The following is a 19,260-nucleotide window of genomic DNA, read 5'->3' on the forward strand; positions in this document are numbered from 1 at the left end:
ATCAATGGAGGAAAGCTTCAACTCTTCCCACACTCACACTGTTCATTTAGAAATCCTGTATGTTCAGTGTACTTTGAGGTAGAACCTGCAAGTGTCAGGAGGGGCCTCCCTCAGCCCTTTTGACTCCCACGTAAAATGAGAGCAGGATTTTCAGGAGAGAAGCGAAATGCCGCTTTTTGTAACTTGCCATATCGTCGTTGCTCGATCCTGCAGTGAAATAAGCTAGCTTTGTGTGTCCAGGATTCAAACAAGACCAAAATGGAACAGTTTGCAGTTATGGCTCAGGGGATGAGAGGCAAGAGAGGGTGACACATATGGCAATCAGTGACTGAGCTGCAGGGGCACCAGCGATCGTGGCAACCTCACAGCCGTCACACGTAACATTGACCACGTGGACTCAAAGAGGCAATGTATACCTCATATTAAAGCGTGTCTCCATAAAGACCAGACCTTTGTAGAAATCAAAGATGGAGGTCTGCTCCCACCGTTGTGTTGCCTCTGCAGCCTTCAGCTCATTGTTGGTCTTCTTAGTTTGTTAGTCAGCCACTTGGATTAATTAGTCAGGTTGTTGTGTTTTCTCTGTTTTGGCCAGTCTTCACATGCTTAGTATGTAAGCATCCTTGGGTTCCTTGAAAGGCACAATATAAATATTATTATTATTATCTATTCATTTGTTTTATCTCAGGAATGTCTTGAGAGAAGTTAATAATTTTCCCTGCTCCAATGGTACTAATGGTACCACATCAGTCTTTTTTTAGATTTATCCAATTTTTCATCGCTATTCAGTGGTACAAGTTGGTTTTATCCGCTATTCCAACTACCGACACTCTTTCAGTTTGTTTTTTTAAACAGTTTTTCAATTGTTCTTCAGGCCTTGTTCTTACTTTCATTCAGACACAAGTCAAACATAGAGGCATTCAACATATTTCATACGTTAAAATCAGCCTTGCATCTGGTGTCAGCTTTCTAATGAAGCCTTCATTCGCTCTTAATCTGTCATGAATTATTCATATTATTGAACTTTTTGAGTCAACATTGCAGTCTAGCAACAGCTTTTGGGCATCCACAACGCATTTTCAACAGGAAGTGCTTTTTCGAATAACTGTTGATTCTGTCTCTATGAATGATAGCTCAAGCATTAAGCAAATTTCTCCTGTATACTCAAAGTAAACAGCAACAGGCATCTGTGTTTAGCCTCCTCTTGAATCCATTTTTGAGATGAAATCCAGCAGAGATAAAATTAACCGCTGACAGATTATTGGAAAGCGTTTTCTTGACTGTCGGAACTGCAAGTGGAGCCAGCTTTCAGTTGAACCAATGTTTACTGGTATCTGGCCTCCGCACAGCTCAGATTGGGTCATCAAAAATCAGCTCATTTGTTTAAAGTTTGCACTGAGATGATGATTAAACTGCAGTCTAACTTTTAGCAAGATGCTACTCATAGTCCCACTCGTTATATGATATTATCACTGAAAAAGTGCTGGTAGTTTTGACATTCTTGTTGACAGTCAAACCAACAAACAAAGCAATGAACGCACTCTCCTTGGAGGTAATAAAAAAAAACACCTGGTTGTCTCCATCTTAAATATTTTTTCAGTTATTTCAAAATTGATTTTCCGTCAAGGTGGCATGGTGGTGCAGTGGTCAGCACTGTTGCCTAAAAGCATGAAGGTTCAGGGTTCGAGTCCTGGCTCGGACACGGGATCTTTCTGTGTGGAGTCTCCATGTTCTCCATGTTCCTGTGTGGGTTCTCTCTGGTACTCCAGCTTCCTCCCACAGTCCAAAGACATCAAGACGGGACGAGGCTGATTGATACTCTAAATTGACTGTAGGTTTGGCTGTGAGTGTGAATGGTTGTTTGTCTATAAGTGTTGGCCCTGTGATGGACTGGCGACCTGTCCAGGGTGAACCCTGCCTCTCGCCAGAAAGCTGCCGGGATAGGCTCCAGCCCCCCCTGCAAACCTTAAGAGGAATAAGTGGAAGAAAATAGATGGATGGATGGATGGATTTTCCTTAACTCTCCTTCTTCCCCACACTGATCGAGGTCAGGGAGGCAGCCGCACCTGGTCCTGGTTACTTGTTCACACTCCAGACCACATAAAGCTGCTGGGTTGGTGTAAAGATGCTAGTGATGGACTGAACTAAAGAGATACTTCAGGAGTTTCTAAAGGAGAAGTTCCTTGTAATCAGAGACTGGATTTTTGAGAGCGATGGCTGCCTTCTGGAGATACTTGACAGCTGCAGTTGAAGCTGGTGTTGTGGTTTGTCTGTGCGGCGAGATCCTCCTGAAAGCTGCGCTTGCTTTCATTCACAGCATAGCTTTTTCCCTGTCGTTAATGCTGAGGCTGAATGCATTCCTCAGGCAGACGCTGGCAGGTGTGCTCCTCTCATGTGAGAAGCTGGACCAACATGGACACTTGAGCTCTTCCACCTGGGCCTCATCTCGGGGCTCCGGCATCTGTTGTAGGGGTGGGACGTTGTGGAGGTGTTTGGTGCAGTCATTGCTGCAAGTGCTTTGGCGACATCCTTCACCTGTTCGCACGGGTTTGTTGGCCCTCTGTCATTTAGCACCTTTGTGCAGCCACTTCAGACCTGCTGGCCCCTACATTGTGATGTTACATGGATTTATCAGACCATTACTGTCCACTTTAAAGACTCCTTGGTATGCACTGCTACTTGGCTTTATTCCGGATGTGACTTTCTCCTCAATAGTCCCTGATTGTGTCCTGCCACGCCAATGTGTCCATTGCACATGGAATTATTCAAATTTCTAAAATCATGGAATTCTTTTTAAAAAATATTAATATTGTGTATGGGGGGCAATCAATATTTCAGGAGGTACAGGACTATGGCAAGCATCAAATGAGCTGAGGCACCTACAAAAGAGGAGTTGACACTTTATTGCATCAGTCCAACAATAATAACTCTCCCATTTCCCCTGGTAACCCAACAGATGTCGCTAGGATTCAGTGCTCGTGTTGGCTCCAGTCAAGAAATGCACATCTGCTTGCTAACGTGGGTAACACGAGTACCTGTTACAACACTGTCCAGTTTCAAAGCCATTCACTGGCTGAAGAGAAGCTCAATGTTGGGAAACATGCAAAAAAAATTAAGGCTTGATTGCTAAAGCAAGGTAAATGTCTTTAAACCTAAAATAATAGTTGAACAGCAGCTCTTACTTTGTCACTACACGGCTGTGTGTGTACATCACTCTTTTCCTTGGCTTTTAAAACAAAGACATTTGGATTAACACACACAGCTGACTCTCGAAATAAAGATCGATATTATGACATACTGCCTGCTCAGGCCGCGAGGCCTCCTCATAAAACAATCACTACAAGCATCAGTACATGTTTGGCTACAAAACATCAGAGGATGCACATATTCAATATGCATGTTTTGGTTTACAACTGCCAAATCCATCAGAAAGAGTTGTGGTTTGACAGGACATTTCAAATGACAGTAACATTCACATTTCAAATGAAAGAGTAACATCACCAATATAAAAGTCAGTTGTTGTTTTTAAAGAAAGGGGAACGAATATACTGTAAGAAAGAAAAGAAAAGCTACAAATGGTCCCAATATTGTGATTGCAGTAATCATGCTAGCAGGGCATGGGCTGGCAACTGGTGCAAATTCTACTTTCGGTAACTTCATCTCACTGGAATCACTTCAATTTGTACTTATGTAAACTAGAGAAAATCAAAAGCAGAAACAAAGTATGTAACAAAAACTAAATGTCAGACATCTCAGTAAACGAGGCTCAGTCCGTTTACTGACAGTACCTGAACAGAGTCAGTACATTCTTTCTGTACACAACAAGCCATTGGAACCTGCTCAAGTAGATTTTACAAACCAGAGTTTTCACAAGAATGACTTTAGATTGACGGTGACGTTGCTACTGAAGGTACTGGTGTGTACTTGGAAGTAACAGAGAAATAACAGAGAATTGAAGCAGAGATTTTGGCTTGGAATAATTTAAGTGAAGTAAAGACACTTCAGATGATTAGCTGCCCAAGACAATTATCCCAACTACAAATGGCATTGAAGGAAAAAAACTAACAGAAGAGCTGATGATGTGTTTTCAAAACCTAACTTTCGTCCGTTAACAGCTGCAACATCAGCTCCAAGATGCTCCCAGCAACGCTGATCAGCACAAACAAATCAGAGCCAGAAACCTTTTAGTTGCTACGGGTTCACAACAGCCAGCTAGGAATATGTCGGTGCCAGCCCAGACCTTATGACCATGAACAAAACGACATCTCTAAAACTACGACCATGACAGTAAAGGCTTTGAGAAAACAGTGAGAGAGAGATAATATGCAACAGTGAGATACACTGAGTAAAAGATTGCATTAAAAAAAAGCCATGAGGCAAGACACAAATACAAGACAGCGTCTTCTCTGGTGCTGTATCTTCATAGTGACGCTCCCTCCCTGTCTGTACGCGTGTCTGCCAGGCTTGTGTTACAAGATGGATGCTGTGTCTCACTCTACTGTCACTGACTTGGCCAGATTTCTTGGACAGTCCACCTGTATTTAGACAGAAGATGTTGTTAACAAAGTATCAGTCTTAGGGGCCTTTTGCTGCTCACTAGACGTTAGCTTCAAACTCTTAATTGTTTTCATAAAGTCAGTTGAAATGGCACTTTTACAACTTTGCTCATTTAATCCTGCAATTTCATATCAGACACTCATGAAGGTACTCGTCTCTGACTTAAAAAAAAAAGAGCTAACTGGGCTTCGCTGTCAGAATGAGTGCTTTAAAGTAGTATTAACACTGTCTAAAGTTACATCAGTAAAAGGAACACGCCAACTTTTTGGGAAAAATAGGCTCCTTTTTAGTGCAAGACAAGCAGATTTCTCTAAGTGCATTACAGAGCCACAATGGACTGCTAGTTAGCTTAGCGGCAGTGAACGCTAGCAGTGGTGCGGGAGAGAAAACCGTCTCACAAGTCCTCAAATACGCCTTCATCCAAAACAGTCACTTAACATTTGCTGTTAAAAATCGTTGAACATTTCAAAATATTATGGAGTCTGATACATAGACGGAACTACTTTCTTGGGCAGGCGTAGTGATTTGATGAAGCACTTCAAAGCCCTGTTGTAACTTTAGTCAACAACAACAAAAAAAAGTTTGATAACTAGAAGAGCAACTGCTACTGATAAGGACTGAAATGTGAGGGAGGATGAGGAGGAGGACTATTTCTGGACAAACCAAGACCTCGATCCTCATCCACTGGAGGACAGTATAGACAGAGGAGGAACTGCAGGCTTTAGAAGCTGAGAGGGTGAGACAGCACAGGAACTACATCCAGGTATGTATTGGATAAAAAAAAAGTAAAACAAAAAAAGGATTAGGAAGTTTATTTGACTCGTGAGGTATGATACAATGCTCTAATGCTAGTGCTTACTGGAGCTAAGCTAACTAGCCATCAGCCAACTGGTGAAGGTGGGGGTGGGGGGCAGTAACACGTTATTACGCATGTTTGGCATAAAAATGATGGACAGAAAGCATATTTCCCCAAAAAGTTGACATGTTAGTTTCAGCAGTTTACTGTGACTTTTGACTTCCTGCGTAGCTAATCAAGTGGCACTTTGAAAAGATACAAAATGAAAAGTGGAAAGTTTTTTGTTTTGCAATAAAAGTAACCCTAAAACAAATAACATCTTTCAAGTGAGTTTTTAGGCATGGTGGTGCAGTGGTCAGCACTGCCACCTCATGGCAAGAAGGTTCTGGGTTCGAGCCCTGGCTCGGGCACGGGATCTTTCTGTGTGGAGTCTCCATGTTCTCCCTGTTCCTGTGTGGGTTCTCTCTGGTACTCCAGCTTCCTCCCACAGTCCAAAGACATCAAGAGGGGACGACGCTGATTGATACTCTAAATTGACCGTGAATGGTTGTCTGTCTATATGTGTTGGCCCTGAGATGGACTGGTGACCAGTCCAGGGTGAACCCCGCCTCACGCCTGAAGGCTGCTGGGATAGGCTCCAGCCACCCGCAACCCTTAACAGGATGAACGGAAGAAAATGGATGGATGGATGGACGGATGGAGTGAGTTTTTACTTACACAAAGGTGTTTCATCTGTTTAATGTTGCTTTAAACACAAATATACTGGCAGATATCCACAACTCACAGCATAAAATAAGCCAATTAGGTGACTTTACTTCTGCAACAGAGACATCCAGGACTTAACTGGCACTTTTTCAGAGGCACATTTAGAAAGTTAAAGAGTTTCAGCTGCATTTGGACAAGTTACTTCGAAACTCAAAGCAGTCCAGTGTGATTTAATTTTTTTTCTGCAGCGACCAAATATAAGTATATAAAAAAGCATTCTAGTGATACTGAAAGTTTACTCAATATTTTAGAAATGTAATTCTCAAATGGTAGACCATAAAAACACTCACGTCATAACCTCGGAGGACCGCCAGGTGGAAGGACAGCAGCTGCAGGGGGATGACGCTCAGGATGCCCTGCAGGCAGTCCACACAGTGAGGCACTTTGATGGTGCGGCTGGAGTTCTTGATGGTCTCGTAATCATCTTTGTCACAGATCACGATTGGGCGGCCCTGAGAATCAAAGAAAAGGCTGAAGATTTAGGGGATTGCAGGAACATGATCCTAGACTTAAACACAAGTTGCAAAAAAAACAAAACAAGTGAATCTGAAAAATGTTGACGTCCAACATCTGCAGCCCATTACTGACAGTGATGATGTCAAGCTGAACCAACTAACCCCTCCCCTTACATTTACTGAGGTGAAGGATCAGAGGTGTGGCACTGGCAAAACTATGAACATTAACCTAACATGGTCCCCAGACGCTCAGGAGCCTGAAATGATTTATAGTGTGAAGCTGTTCACGCTGATGGCACACAAACATAGTGGAGAGACTCAGAAGCCTTTCAAAATAAAATTCTTGGTAATGTACATTCAGATTCATATGACAGATTAGTTCTTAAAATAAAAGTACCTCTGTTGACCTTAAATAAGCAAAAAGGCAGGTGACACCACATAAATTCAACTGTAATATCTAAATACATGACTGGACATGCGAGAGCAGCATCATCCTGAACGTGTAGCTCTTACCTGGCGGGCCACCACTTGCTGCAAGGCATTTTGACATTTGACGTAGGTGTGGTCTCTCATGATGATCATGATGACGGGCATGAGTTTGTCAACCAGTGCCAGTGGACCGTGTTTCAACTCTCCAGCCAGGATGCCTTCTGAGTGCATGTACGTGATTTCCTTAATTTTCTACAACAGTGAGAAAACAATATCTACAAGTTAAGACACACAAAAATAATGCATTGCAGTTGCTATGCTTTACATTTTAAAGATTAAAAAAACTTGAACTCTGCACTAATGCAGCCTTCCTATGAAAACACACTTAACAATCACTAATTTATTTGATTTCGCAGAGCAAAAAAAAGGGAAATCCCTCCAGAAACTAGTAAACTACAGAGACAAAGCTGATGAAAGTGGGTGTGTTTGCTCACCAAAGCTCCTTCCAAGCAAGTGGCGTAATGGTAGCCTCTGCCCATGATCAGAACACTCTTCTGCTGGTACAGCTCTGTCGCCAACTTCTGGATCTCATCATCCAGACTGAGGACCTCCTTAATCAGATCTAAAACACATACACACGGCAGAAAAATAATACAACTGAAGATTCTTTTTAATAGTGGCAACAATATGTTAAACTTATATGACTCTACTTGAACGAGGCACTGTGGTGCATGCTGCAACATGGACTGAAAAGCTCCTAATCCTGAGCAAAAGTGGAGCAGCCAGACATCCTTCATTAGTTTACCATTAGGAAAGTGCCATCATATGGTTTAGATATACTAAGAAGCATGCGAGGGTCTATAGTGAAGAGCTGCTTCCCTCCGCTCTCTCTTCACTTAGCTTAGCGACAAATGATCTTTGCTCTGAGAACTGCTTTTCCATCTCTATAGGCTGGACTCTTGCGTGTGATCAGGATTTCCCTGACTGTGACTTACCTGGAAGCACCCTCAGGCCCTGGATGATCTCACGGCGTCTAGGCTGCATGGAAATCCTGTCATCACACATCAAGAGTGCAAACATGATCAGGGCCACAAACTGGCTGGTGTAGGCCTGCGGAGCAACAACACAACAATGCAGCAATGTTAATGTTACAGCTTATTAGCCTCATACTTTCACTGAAACACAAAGCAAACAGCTGTATTGACACAGAACTGCACTCCCTTCATGCAACCTGTTGATAAAGAATGTTTTTACTGTCTTGCAATTTAATCCTGAAACCAAAAGGCAGTAATCAGTTCCGGACTTAAGCCTCGCTTTCAGCAGAATTTGTGAAGCGTGTGTGCGTCTTGTCTGCTTGTTTTGGTAATGAACTTTGTCTCCAGCTAATAATCTGCACCAGATGAGAAAGAACCCTAGCAGTACCGTATTAGGATGTGTGTGGTTGAGATCAGTCAAACTTATCCTGGAAAACAGAGTCAACATGCGTCGTGACATCAGAGAGCTTTTTCTCTGATCAATCTGGAAATGTCACTGGCACCCACAATCTCGAAACATCAGGGACCTGATGCCTGCCGTCATCGCCCTCTCTCTGCTTTAACATCTGAGAGCACGTTTGGAGGCCCTCCATACTCATTTAGGAGATTCAATCAGTGCTCTACTGACGCCAAGTCATTTCACAGGACCCTGTGGAGTCACAAATGCCAGTGTGCAGGGCCAAGAAAATCGCTGTAAACCCTTTACACTGTTTTTTCTCTTCCCTGACAGCACGCTAACCACAGACCCACTGTGCTGTCAGCTCAGATGTGGCAGCATGTTTAATTCACACAGTAAACGGTGGTGATTTTCAATGTTCGTGCCAGCAACGTTTTAGTGTGCATCATATAGAACCTACCAACTTTTACTCAAGAAAGATAACCACCCTTTGAGACACGGTTAAATGTCTGTCCAACAGAAACCTTTTAACTCTGTTAATCTTGAAATGATGCGGTCACCGACTTCAGGAAAACCGCCCTCCAATAACTGTCAGTCGAAGCAGTAGTTTCAGAAAAAAAAAAAAGAAAAAAAAAAGTGGCTCGGTAGAATAAAATTGAGTGTCTTAGCATTTGGGTGCATGTTCTTCAGTGATTTGATGAGCTAGCTGGTGCAGTGTTGGTTGGGCTGGGTGTGGGTGTGTGGCCCAGTCAGCTGGCCGAGCAGTTAATGATGGCGTCTCTGAGCCGTGCTCTGGGCCAGTCCCTGAGCCAAGCCTGAAGACTGGCCCAGAGAGGGACCTACTCTCCTCTGTCGGTCCTCACGAATGGGACTGAGGCTCCACTATGGGTCCAAACTGGCAAATGTTCTTGCTTTTGAGGGCCGGGGGTGGGAGGGCAGAGAATCATGGATCCTTGAGATGAGAATATCAGGCTCCTTCAACTCCCCGTGGGATGAGAGTGGAGGAAAATGTCAGCGTCCAAGAGGCAGGACCAGACACACAATGGAGTTTTCATCTGGGTTTGATTCAGTGTCAGTGGGCGTTGGGTTCGTGTATAAGATGATGCAACACATCAGTGTATAGTCGCTTCAAGCTCTGTATAAGTGTTGGTTGACCCCAATTAAATAAAGATATAGGTTTCTTCTTACTCAGACTACCCATGTTGAAGGATTTAGTGTGTTTGGGTGTGAAGTATATCAGTCACCTGGGTTACACTCCAGGAAAAAATGTAGCAATTCCTTTAGAGACTAAACTAGACTCACTGTTCTCTTCAGCTGCTGCTCAGTGAGCTCAGTATCTGTTCGCTACTGTACCATTTACACAAATCTCATTCATCTGACTCCAACTAGTCGGTTTTTTCCACCAGTACTGGCAAGTATTAATCTGAGAAGAGTTTGACCAGTGGAAAATGTGCTTTAATGAAAGCATATTTTGGATTAAGCTTGGGTTTTAGGATAAATTGCATTTTGTAAGAAGTTAAACCTTTAATTTCCATGCAAGTTTTATAACCGTGCTGCTGCACAGACGCCCTTCCCCTCACACACACGCACTGCAGAAGACCATTTTAGTGGGCTGTGATGAGCAAGAGCATTTTTTTTTTCAGCGTTGGATGTATTGTATGGTTAAAAGAAACATCCAGCGATAATAAAAACTGACAACAAGAGAGCCATGATAGCAACTGCGATCGCTGAAGTCTCACCTTGGTGCTGGCTACTCCGATCTCAGGTCCGGCATTGATGTGGACTCCACAGTCAGTCTCCCGTGAAATGGAGCTGCCCACAGTGTTGGTGATGCCCACTGTCAGAGCCCCTCTTTCCTTACAGTAGCGCAGTGCCATCAGGCTGTCAGCAGTTTCCCCTGAGCGATGAAGAGGGAGAGTAATAGCTGTGACAATAAAATAACCCTGATTTATTACTTTGTCAAGAAATAACTTGTGCTACCACAATCTGTGGTTTGAAAAAACTTCAAACAGCAGAAATATCATACAAATGAAAATACATGCACTATGGAAGAGCCGAGCTCAAAGCATCTGTCTCAGAAGGAACGTGGGGGACAGATAGGTAACAAGCAGTAGATCAAGTCCAGATGACAATCGCTTCCCCACCTGACTGGCTGATAAAGAAACAGACGTCGTCTCGGAAGACAGGTGTGTTCCTGTCCAGGAAGTCACTGGCAAGCTCCACCATAACAGGCAGCTCTGTTAGCTCCTCTAGGACCTGGCGGGTCTGGGAAAGCAACAAGACACTGCTCAGCATCAATCTGCTGAAGCATGTCATTCACATGTGTGACCACAACACTAACGCCAGAGCTCCTACCAACCTGACAGTGCAGTTCAGACATGTTTCCATAATGGGGATTTATACCACAACCCCTTCAGTTTATAGCTACTCACCGCCACCCCAGCATGGTAGCTGGTGCCGCATGCAATAAGAATAAGTCTACGACATCTCTGGATCTCTTTGATGTGGTCCTTCAGTCCACCGAGCGTCACTGAAAAGCAAAGCAAACAACAGATTCATCATACTGCTCCTGTGTTTCCATCTCACTAAGGAAAGGGCAGAGAGCACGCCGTGCAAGATTCCATCCATCCATCCATTTTCTATCACTTATCCAGTTAAGGGTCGCGGAGGGCTGGAGCCTATCCCAGCAGTTTTCAGGTGAGAGGCAGGGTTCACCCTGGACAGGTCACCAGTCCATCACAGGGCCAGCACATATAGACAGACAACCATTCACACTCACAGTCACACCTACGGTCAATTTAGAGTATCAATCAGCCTCGTCCCCTCTTGATGTCTTTGGACTGTGGGAGGAAGCTGGAGTACCAGAGAGAACCCACACAGGAACAGGGAGAACATGCAGACTCCACACAGAAAGAAAGTCTGAACCCAGAACCTTCTTGCTGTGAGGCGACAGTGCTAACCACTGAATCCCTCTGCCAACCCCCTGGAAGATTTAAGTCACTCACAAATGTTTAGTCATGTCACATGACACTTCAACAATGGCATTCATGCTTTCACTGGTAGCAAAAAGGAACTTTCAAAATAGATTATTTTAAGATAACAATGGTTCCACACACCATCCCCCCAGATTCCCTCAACGAAAAACCAATCATGTTTTTATTCTGGATTACGTGCAGAAAAACACCTCTGTGTTGAAAGAAGGTTACAAGACTTGCACGTCTTGTTCAGTGAGATAATCTACACAGACTAACACCACTGTCATTTTTTTTGAGAGCATAATTGCAATTTACATTATGTTATGCTGGGCAGTACAGTGGTACAGTGGTTAGCACTGTCGCCTCACAGCAAGAAGGTTCTGGGTTCGAGCACAGGATCTTTCTGTGTGGAGTCTCCATGTTCTCCCTGTTCCTGTGTGGGTTCTCTCTGGTACTCCAGCTTCCTCCCACAGTCCAAAGACATCAAGAGGGGACGAGGCTGATTGATACTCTAAATTGACTGTAGGTGTGACTGTGAGAGTGAATGGTTGTTTGTCTGCATGTGTTGGCCCTGCGCTGGACTGACGACCTGTCCAGAAGGCTGCTGGGATAGGCTCCAGCCCCCCGCGACCCTTGACAGGATAAGCGGTAGAAAATGGATGGATGATTATGTTATGCTATGGGTGAACTACACCTTAGACAAAGAACTTCAGCATCACCACAATGCAGCTTCGATCTCTACTGTCCTTTTCAGTCTCATTTAGCCACTCGTTAGCTACAGCCTTTGTGCTAATCTGAAGATAGGAAATTTTCATCAAACACAAATGTTGTGTTGGCCAAGCAAATTGTGATTATTACTTTTGTAACTGGACGCAACAATTTCAAATCAGATCTTTCTCAAATGTTACAGTTTGTTTAGAGTCCTGCGCTAAAGACAGGTTGCATATCAGTCAGTTATTGCGCCACCTACTGGCAAAATCAAAATCACATTCACACACAATATTTAATTAGTGTGTTTGATAATATTAGTTTTTATCAAATCATAGTTTATGTGTGTGCTACAGCACCACCTAAGGGACACTGAACTCTGAGGCAATGTTTCCGCCACACAGTGGGACATCAGTTTGTTCCTGTGGTAAAATCTACAAAATGTAAAGCTTGTGACCTCTCTAGGTAAGAAGACCGTAACTGACTGACTCTCTCTCTCTCTCTCTCACACACACACTTATTATCATTGTTCTCACAGCAATATTCCCGTGTGCTTTAATTTTTTCAAAATTACTTAAGTGAAGGTAGAGGCACATCTGTTGGAGTGAAGTAGGTAAAGGAAAGGACAAGAACAATGGGAGCAACTGTGTGCACTTTCAGAGCTTATTCCAATCTTGGCAATCTTAAGAGTTATTGAGGGTTTAAAATCTGCTTGTAAAACATGGAGAAAGAGTGGAAAAAAGTAGATTTATGAGGTGTGTTAATGCATCAGCGCTCAACTGAGACACTGATCCGACCTCCCTCTACCTGTGTTGTTGTCAAAGTTGACCCTTCCTCTCATGGTGTTGACCACAGACTCTGGCTGCTCGAAGATTTCCTTCTGCATGAAGGAGCTGTAGTTACCTGTGGAAGGATCAGACATGAGGGGCACATTTTCAACACTAGTAAAAAGGTAAATGCCTCTTAAGAACACAGGGATGGACTTTTTATAAAGTGCAAGCCCACATGAGGCTGACTGAGGAGGTAATTGTGACACATTAAGCTCTGAAGATGCAGACTGTGCTGTCCTGGAGGAGCCGGAATAATCCTTACGATGTTTAACCATTGATCAAGCCTTCCAGGGAATGTAGGGAGTTCCTGTTTTTTTTTAAATTTTTTTATTGTGGTTTAATTGACATACTCCAGTCCAGAGGGTAAGACAACCCCTACATCAAGTAAAACAAACACAGGGCATCAGGGAGACACTATTTTCAAATCAATAAAAAAGCGTGACAGTGATATATGCGAGTGTTTTTCAGCCTGCCCCTGACAGAAATTTGGGTCATGCGAATTAGGTTATTCAGCAGAGTGGCTCCAGAATCTGAGACAGAGGAGAGAGGCTGAGTAATGACAGGACCACAAAGGAATGTAGAGTCCAGCCAACATTAGTTTCTCTTCGCCCTCTGCTGGATGATGGAGGAAGAGCCCGGAAAACACTGGCTTACAGTGGCGATTATAAATTAGTGAGATTATTACATATCAGTGGTTTTGTTTTAGCCTTTTAAGGAGCACACTCTTTCTAAAAAGCTGGGCTGTCACACACATGTAGGTTGTGGGGGAGACTATTTGTGTCACTAAATGCATTTTCTGAATATCTTCTATAGTTTATTAAGGTTTACTGCACATGTGCAGTACACACGTTTTCAATAACATGTTCATTGAATAAGGTAGCAATTAGTCAAAGACTTATATTTTCAAAATTGCCTTTTTTAAATTTACTTATTGATTCAAATTGTGAATTTGCTTGCGATGATTTATCTTTAGAAAGTGGTTACCCAGCAAAAAACTTCGGAAAACACTGATTTAGCACATTTATTGTGAAACAATATGAAAAAAGGGCAGTACACCCTAAAACAAAACAAATCATATTTTTTTCCGTGCCTATGGTGCTAATATCTCATCTTCATTGTTTTATCGGGAATTGTTGAAATTTGGAAATAATCCGCTGTGGGGAGTCATGTAGGACCTATTTTCTTTCAACCAAATATAGCCCCAAACATGAAGTTGCTCACAACAAGGTCTGTGAATGAGCTTATCCTTTTTTGGAAGGAGGAATTGTTGTAAAGTTTCTTATATTCTGGAATGTTGAGAACCACAAAAGAAATGGCACCCAGCCTTTTACAGTGGATCTCATCCAATTCCAGCAGCACCGAAATAGCAGCAGATTGCACTTCTAGCAAAAAGAGAAGTATGTTTTGGATTTTGGACTTAACTGTCCCACTAAGTGCTAACCCTCCATCAAATGTAGGAAATAATAATCTTAAACACACAAAGAGAGCAAAACCTACATTTTAACCAGCAGTTTTTGGTTCCCTTAACTTGTGGGTCAACGCATAAAAGGGGCCGCAACAATTGCTCCTGTGGTTTGTAACGACACTAACATGGCCAACAGGCTGAAGGGTACAAGCAGGTTCAGCTGTGTAGGTAGTAAACCATTAAGAACGAGGCAATAATAACAGGGCTGTGGGCAAATTACAGGGCAGCGTGCCAGTGACTGATTTACAAATACAACCAGAGGTAATTTATGGTGCAAAGAATCAAACCTGACCCTAAACTCACCTTTCATGATCTGCTGCAGCTCCATCTGCAGGGTCTGGATGGCGCGAGCAGGGTAGTCTCCTGCTCGGCGCCTTATCCTGTGGATGGAAAGTCGGCCATCACTCACGGCAGCCACGTCATCATCCTCCAGGAAGATCACTCGGTTTGTGTGCTCGATCACTGCGCTGATGACAAAAGGGAGCGTCGAGAAACTACATCAGACTTTAGATTTAAACTGATAAAGATGAGCAGTGTGGAGCAAGGAGAGAATGATTTAAAGGTGTATCTTGGTTGTGCGGTTACCTTGCATCTGAAGCAAAGTAGTACTCCACAGCTTTCTCATCCACAGGGAAGAGGCAGGTGTCCTGGTCTGTCCTGGGCAGGGCACAGCTCTTCTTGTCTTTAGTGGCTGAATAAATTTAAAAGAAAAACCAAAACAAACTCAGGCTTAGTCCCACTGATCCAATCACATATCAACGTGTTGAAAACCGAACTTACAGGAGCGGTAGAGCACAGGAATGTGATCGGTGGAGAGTTTGTGATCACTTCGCACTCCAATCAGCAGAGGACTTCCCCTCCTACAGGAAAGGAAATACTCTTTACTTCTTTAGATCACATCAATTTACATGTATGTTCACTCAGGTAAACAACAAAAGGGGCAAGGATGACAAAACGGACACCACAGGGGTCAGTTATAATAAACTGCTTTTGTTACAATCAGAAAGATATGTAATATAAAACTGAGACTGTCATTTATATGTATTTGTTTTGTTCTATCAAATCTGAGCTATTCAATTTGCAGAAAAAGAAAACAGCTCAACAACATCAGTGTACCTTGTGCCAACTGCCTCGCCGGGGTAATGGACGCTCTTAAAGACCAGAGCAAACGCTCCTTCCTGCCACACAGAACAACAAACACATCAGAGAGGCTCTTTTACTGTATGTGCAGATCATGAAGGACGCAGCGGTGTGCATGAGCGAGCGCTTACCAGCTGCTGGGTCACCCTTTCCACCAGCGTGGCAAAACTGATGTCATCATTCTCTCGGTTGTCATACATGTACTTCACCAGCTTGGCAATGGTCTCTGTGTCTGTCTCCGACTCAAACTCGTAGCCTTTGCTCTCCTGTAATGATGTAGTGACAGAGTATAATTCATCTTAAGGTTGTGTATGAGGACAATAAAAAAAAAAAATTAAAAAAAAAAATCACAGGATAAAAAGTTGACTTGTCTGCTCACCAAGAACTTCCTGAGGTCTTTGTAGTTGGTGATAATTCCATTGTGAATTACAATGAACTCTGCAGGCCAGAAAGAAAATCATGCACCTTTGACATCAAAGAATATTAGAGCTAAAGCGAGGCTTTGAGAGTACAGGGGATTATCTCGAACAGAAAATACTAAAATCAGGAAATGCAACAGTGACAGAAATAACATGGAATCAATAATTCTAAACAAGCAGTCAAAGGAAAACTTAATCCAGATCAAGAGAAATTAATCTTTAGCAGTAGAAAATGAGGTAAAAGCTCAAGTTGTGTGTAGAGAGGTATATTTACAAGGATTTCTTATCACTAAAACAACTGACCGTTGGTCTTGTCGGATCTATGTGGATGGCTGTTGACTGGGCTCGGAACACCGTGGGTGGCCCAGCGGGTGTGAGCAATGCCAAGGTGGACATCAAACTCCACGTCCAGATCGAGATCCTGTTGCTCTGTAAATAAAAACGTGAAACATTTAGCAATGCAGTGAATGAACAAAGAACAGCTGATTGGTGTCACGTGCAAAAAAATGAGCTCAGCTCACTGTGGATCTCCTCATCAAGAACCTTCACTTTTCCACGTTGCTTGATCAGTTGAATGGATTTGGCGTTTGCCTCCCACTCTTTGCCGTTACCGCCATCGATTCCCACACCTTACATGAGCAAACAATCGAAACTATGTGAAACTTATTTATGTTATTGGTGTTGCTTTCAATGTTATCCAAGTTACACCTTGATTCTCAGTTAACACAAGTCTATCAGAGCAGAACTCCAACATTAAGTAGGTGCTACACTCACCTAACACACAGATATATCCTTCCCTCTTAACATACAGAATATCTACTCCATTAGCGGTATAACCCAGCAATGGTTAAGGCTAATCTGTGGCATTATCAGGTGGACTGTCTTGTGGGTAGACAGTAAGGGGACAGTGAGGGGACAGGGTCCTGATAAACAAGCCAGACCATGTTGTGGATCTCTCTCACCAGCAGAGTCGTAACCTCTGTACTCCAGACGTCGCAGACCTTTGAGGAGGATCTCAAGGATCTCACGACGAGTTCTTGGCACATGGTAGTTGAGATAGGCAAAGATTCCTGGGGAAGAAGAAGAAAATGTCAAGATTCATTGTTGCATTATCAACGTGACGACTCTTGCGCCATCATTTATGTGACAGTTGGCTATAAGTTGGCTGTGAATTCAGTTTGACTTAAAGCAATGCTTTCTGCTGTTTGCAGACCTGCAACCTGAGAATCACCTCAACATCAAAATGTTAATTTTCAAATTATAATCATGTGTACAAATCTGCTTACAACTGTGTCATGCTTCACTCTCTGTTACTTCTATTATTGTTCTCATAGTATTTTGACTTTTATTGAATTTTAGACAATATCTTCAAACATCAGAAAACCATACCCAACTCTGTGCTCACTTTTATTTTCTTGAGAAACAAGATATTTATATATAATATTGGTGTTAAACAATATGCTACTAGCATAATCCTACTGACAGAACAATCCAGTAGACAATTTTAGACCAGCCCCCAGCTATGACCACAATGGATGCTTATAATTGCGTCACAATTTCCACAGAAATTTCCAAGTAGGACCAGCATTCCTGAGGTAGTCACTACTATTTAGGAATCCATGTCAAAATAAGACAAGAGAGATGTTGGAGGAGAGCCAGTCTTACAGGAGGGGTTCTCAGCGGAAAATAAATTGGTTTCCATCAGGCAGACTGACTTAGAAACAATGGAGCTTATCTATAGACTCTGCGTTATGCAAGTCAATACCTCCTGCCGAAGGAAAGAACGTCATTCAATCTCAACCAAGATGTCCAAATCAAAACCAAGAACAGCATATGATTGCAAAAGACAATAATCTTGCCAATAACCTGCACATCAATTAGGACGTTTACTTTGTTACAATCTGAAAATCAAATTAAAATATATTACCATGAAACCACTGACTCAGAGACTAACATGCTAGGCCAGATGATTAATGTTACTGTCATCACCATTTTACTAGCAAAGGGGCAGGCATGCAATGCCACCCTAACACACAGCTGGGCACTGAGGGATGGATGCAAATGTGGAGCAGAGGCTGCCCACTTCAACAGAGCATTCATTCAGAGGAGCAGGTGATGGAGAGAGAGGGGAAAATACTGCAGCAATGGGGCAAACAAAATAATAACACTTCCGTTTGGGGAATGGGTACAGCAATACCTTAAATAACCCTGAGCAAAGTCATACAATGCGTGTAGCATCCAATATGAATAGAAAAGCATGCGTATTTGGCATTCTAAAAATACTAACTAGTCTATCAGGTCTGGCTGGTGTAGCAGGACCACGATGGGAGACAGAAAGCAGTTATCAGTATTTGCCATTACAGCGACAATGGCAGACATTAAAAAGCCATCAAAACGACATCCCCAAACTGATAAGGAGTTGAAGGTAGACTGAAGTAGTTCAGCATTATAATCTACAAATCATGTCTCAAAAGGTTTCGCTCGGTGAAAGTTACGCGATGGGCTTCATGTCACAGCGTTAGCAAAGAGCTGGTCATCCCTTCAACCTTATTAACAGTCAAACACTTGTCGTTAGACACTATTGATCTTACATAGAAAGATAACCTGCTTTGAGAACATTAACTGATTTACATTTAGCTAGCTAACAGCATCAGAAGCTCATGCTCGCTCACTTGGATTAGCCACCCCTAGCTAATTTCCAGTCTCAGTCTGAAATTAAAGACGCTATTAGTATTTCAAATTCAGTTACTTCTCTGTTTATATAATTGCATATCTAAATACAATTGACATTCAATGATATAATTGTGGAATATATCTAACACTCACCACACATGTCTACAGTTCGGCTGCCAAATTCATCTAGGAGAGTAGCTGGGAACGCCTGTCAGATAAGCCCCGCCCCTTTATTTCACTGAATCAGAGCCAGCCGCCATCTTCCATGGCGTATCATGATTGGTCGAGCCGTCCTGTCAATCAAATTGTACCTACCGACGCAGTCAATTCTGACGTGGCAGCAGGATGCAGGACCGGGCTTGGTTTTCAGCACACCTAAAGTCAACATCACTGCACAGGGACTGGCCTGTGCTCTCCGCTAGCTGCTCATGAATACACCGGATTGTCACTCTGGTTCCCGTCAGTGGCTGAGCAAAATATTAGGCCCCGTAGAATTCATCTACACTATAATTAACAGCTGAAATAATTACCATCTGTGCCTCTCTGGACAATTTGAATGATTTAGCTTCAGTACCAAATAACTATTGGCAAGACAAATGAAAACACAGTCGGATACATTT

At 42.8% G+C, this 19,260-nt stretch overlaps 1 protein-coding gene across 1 annotated transcript; it reads right to left on the minus strand.

Annotated features, from left to right (window-relative positions):
• Positions 1-2,875: 2,875 nt before the first annotated feature.
• gfpt1 (glutamine--fructose-6-phosphate transaminase 1) lies at positions 2,876-18,903 on the minus strand. Its single transcript, XM_086207169.1, has 19 exons — positions 18,794-18,903; positions 16,930-17,037; positions 16,489-16,596; positions 16,271-16,396; positions 15,928-15,986; positions 15,680-15,814; positions 15,525-15,586; positions 15,189-15,268; positions 14,994-15,099; positions 14,712-14,875; positions 12,921-13,016; positions 10,863-10,960; positions 10,575-10,695; positions 10,170-10,327; positions 7,995-8,109; positions 7,494-7,621; positions 7,084-7,251; positions 6,406-6,567; positions 2,876-4,532 (listed from the first exon to the last, which is right to left on the minus strand). The coding sequence occupies exons 1-19, from the start codon at positions 18,798-18,800 to the stop codon at positions 4,488-4,490; spliced, it is 2,046 nt and encodes a 681-aa protein (XP_086063295.1). The 5' UTR covers positions 18,801-18,903; the 3' UTR covers positions 2,876-4,487.
• Positions 18,904-19,260: the final 357 nt, after the last annotated feature.

This window comes from Aulostomus chinensis, chromosome 6 (assembly GCF_037954235.1).
Source record: "Aulostomus chinensis isolate RoL2024-O1b breed Wild chromosome 6, RoL_Achi_v1.0, whole genome shotgun sequence".
In the NCBI taxonomy this organism is placed as follows: Eukaryota; Metazoa; Chordata; class Actinopteri; order Syngnathiformes; family Aulostomidae; genus Aulostomus; species Aulostomus chinensis.

Excerpts from the sequence above, each read along its gene's own strand:
- gfpt1 (XM_086207169.1), bottom strand. Across the intron at positions 7,252-7,493 it reads CTTGCTTGGAAGGAGCTTTG|AAAATTAAGGAAATCACGTA; the intron begins GTGAGCAAACAC and ends TCACTGTTGTAG. Across the intron at positions 6,568-7,083 it reads AGCAAGTGGTGGCCCGCCAG|GGCCGCCCAATCGTGATCTG; the intron begins GTAAGAGCTACA and ends TTTGATTCTCAG.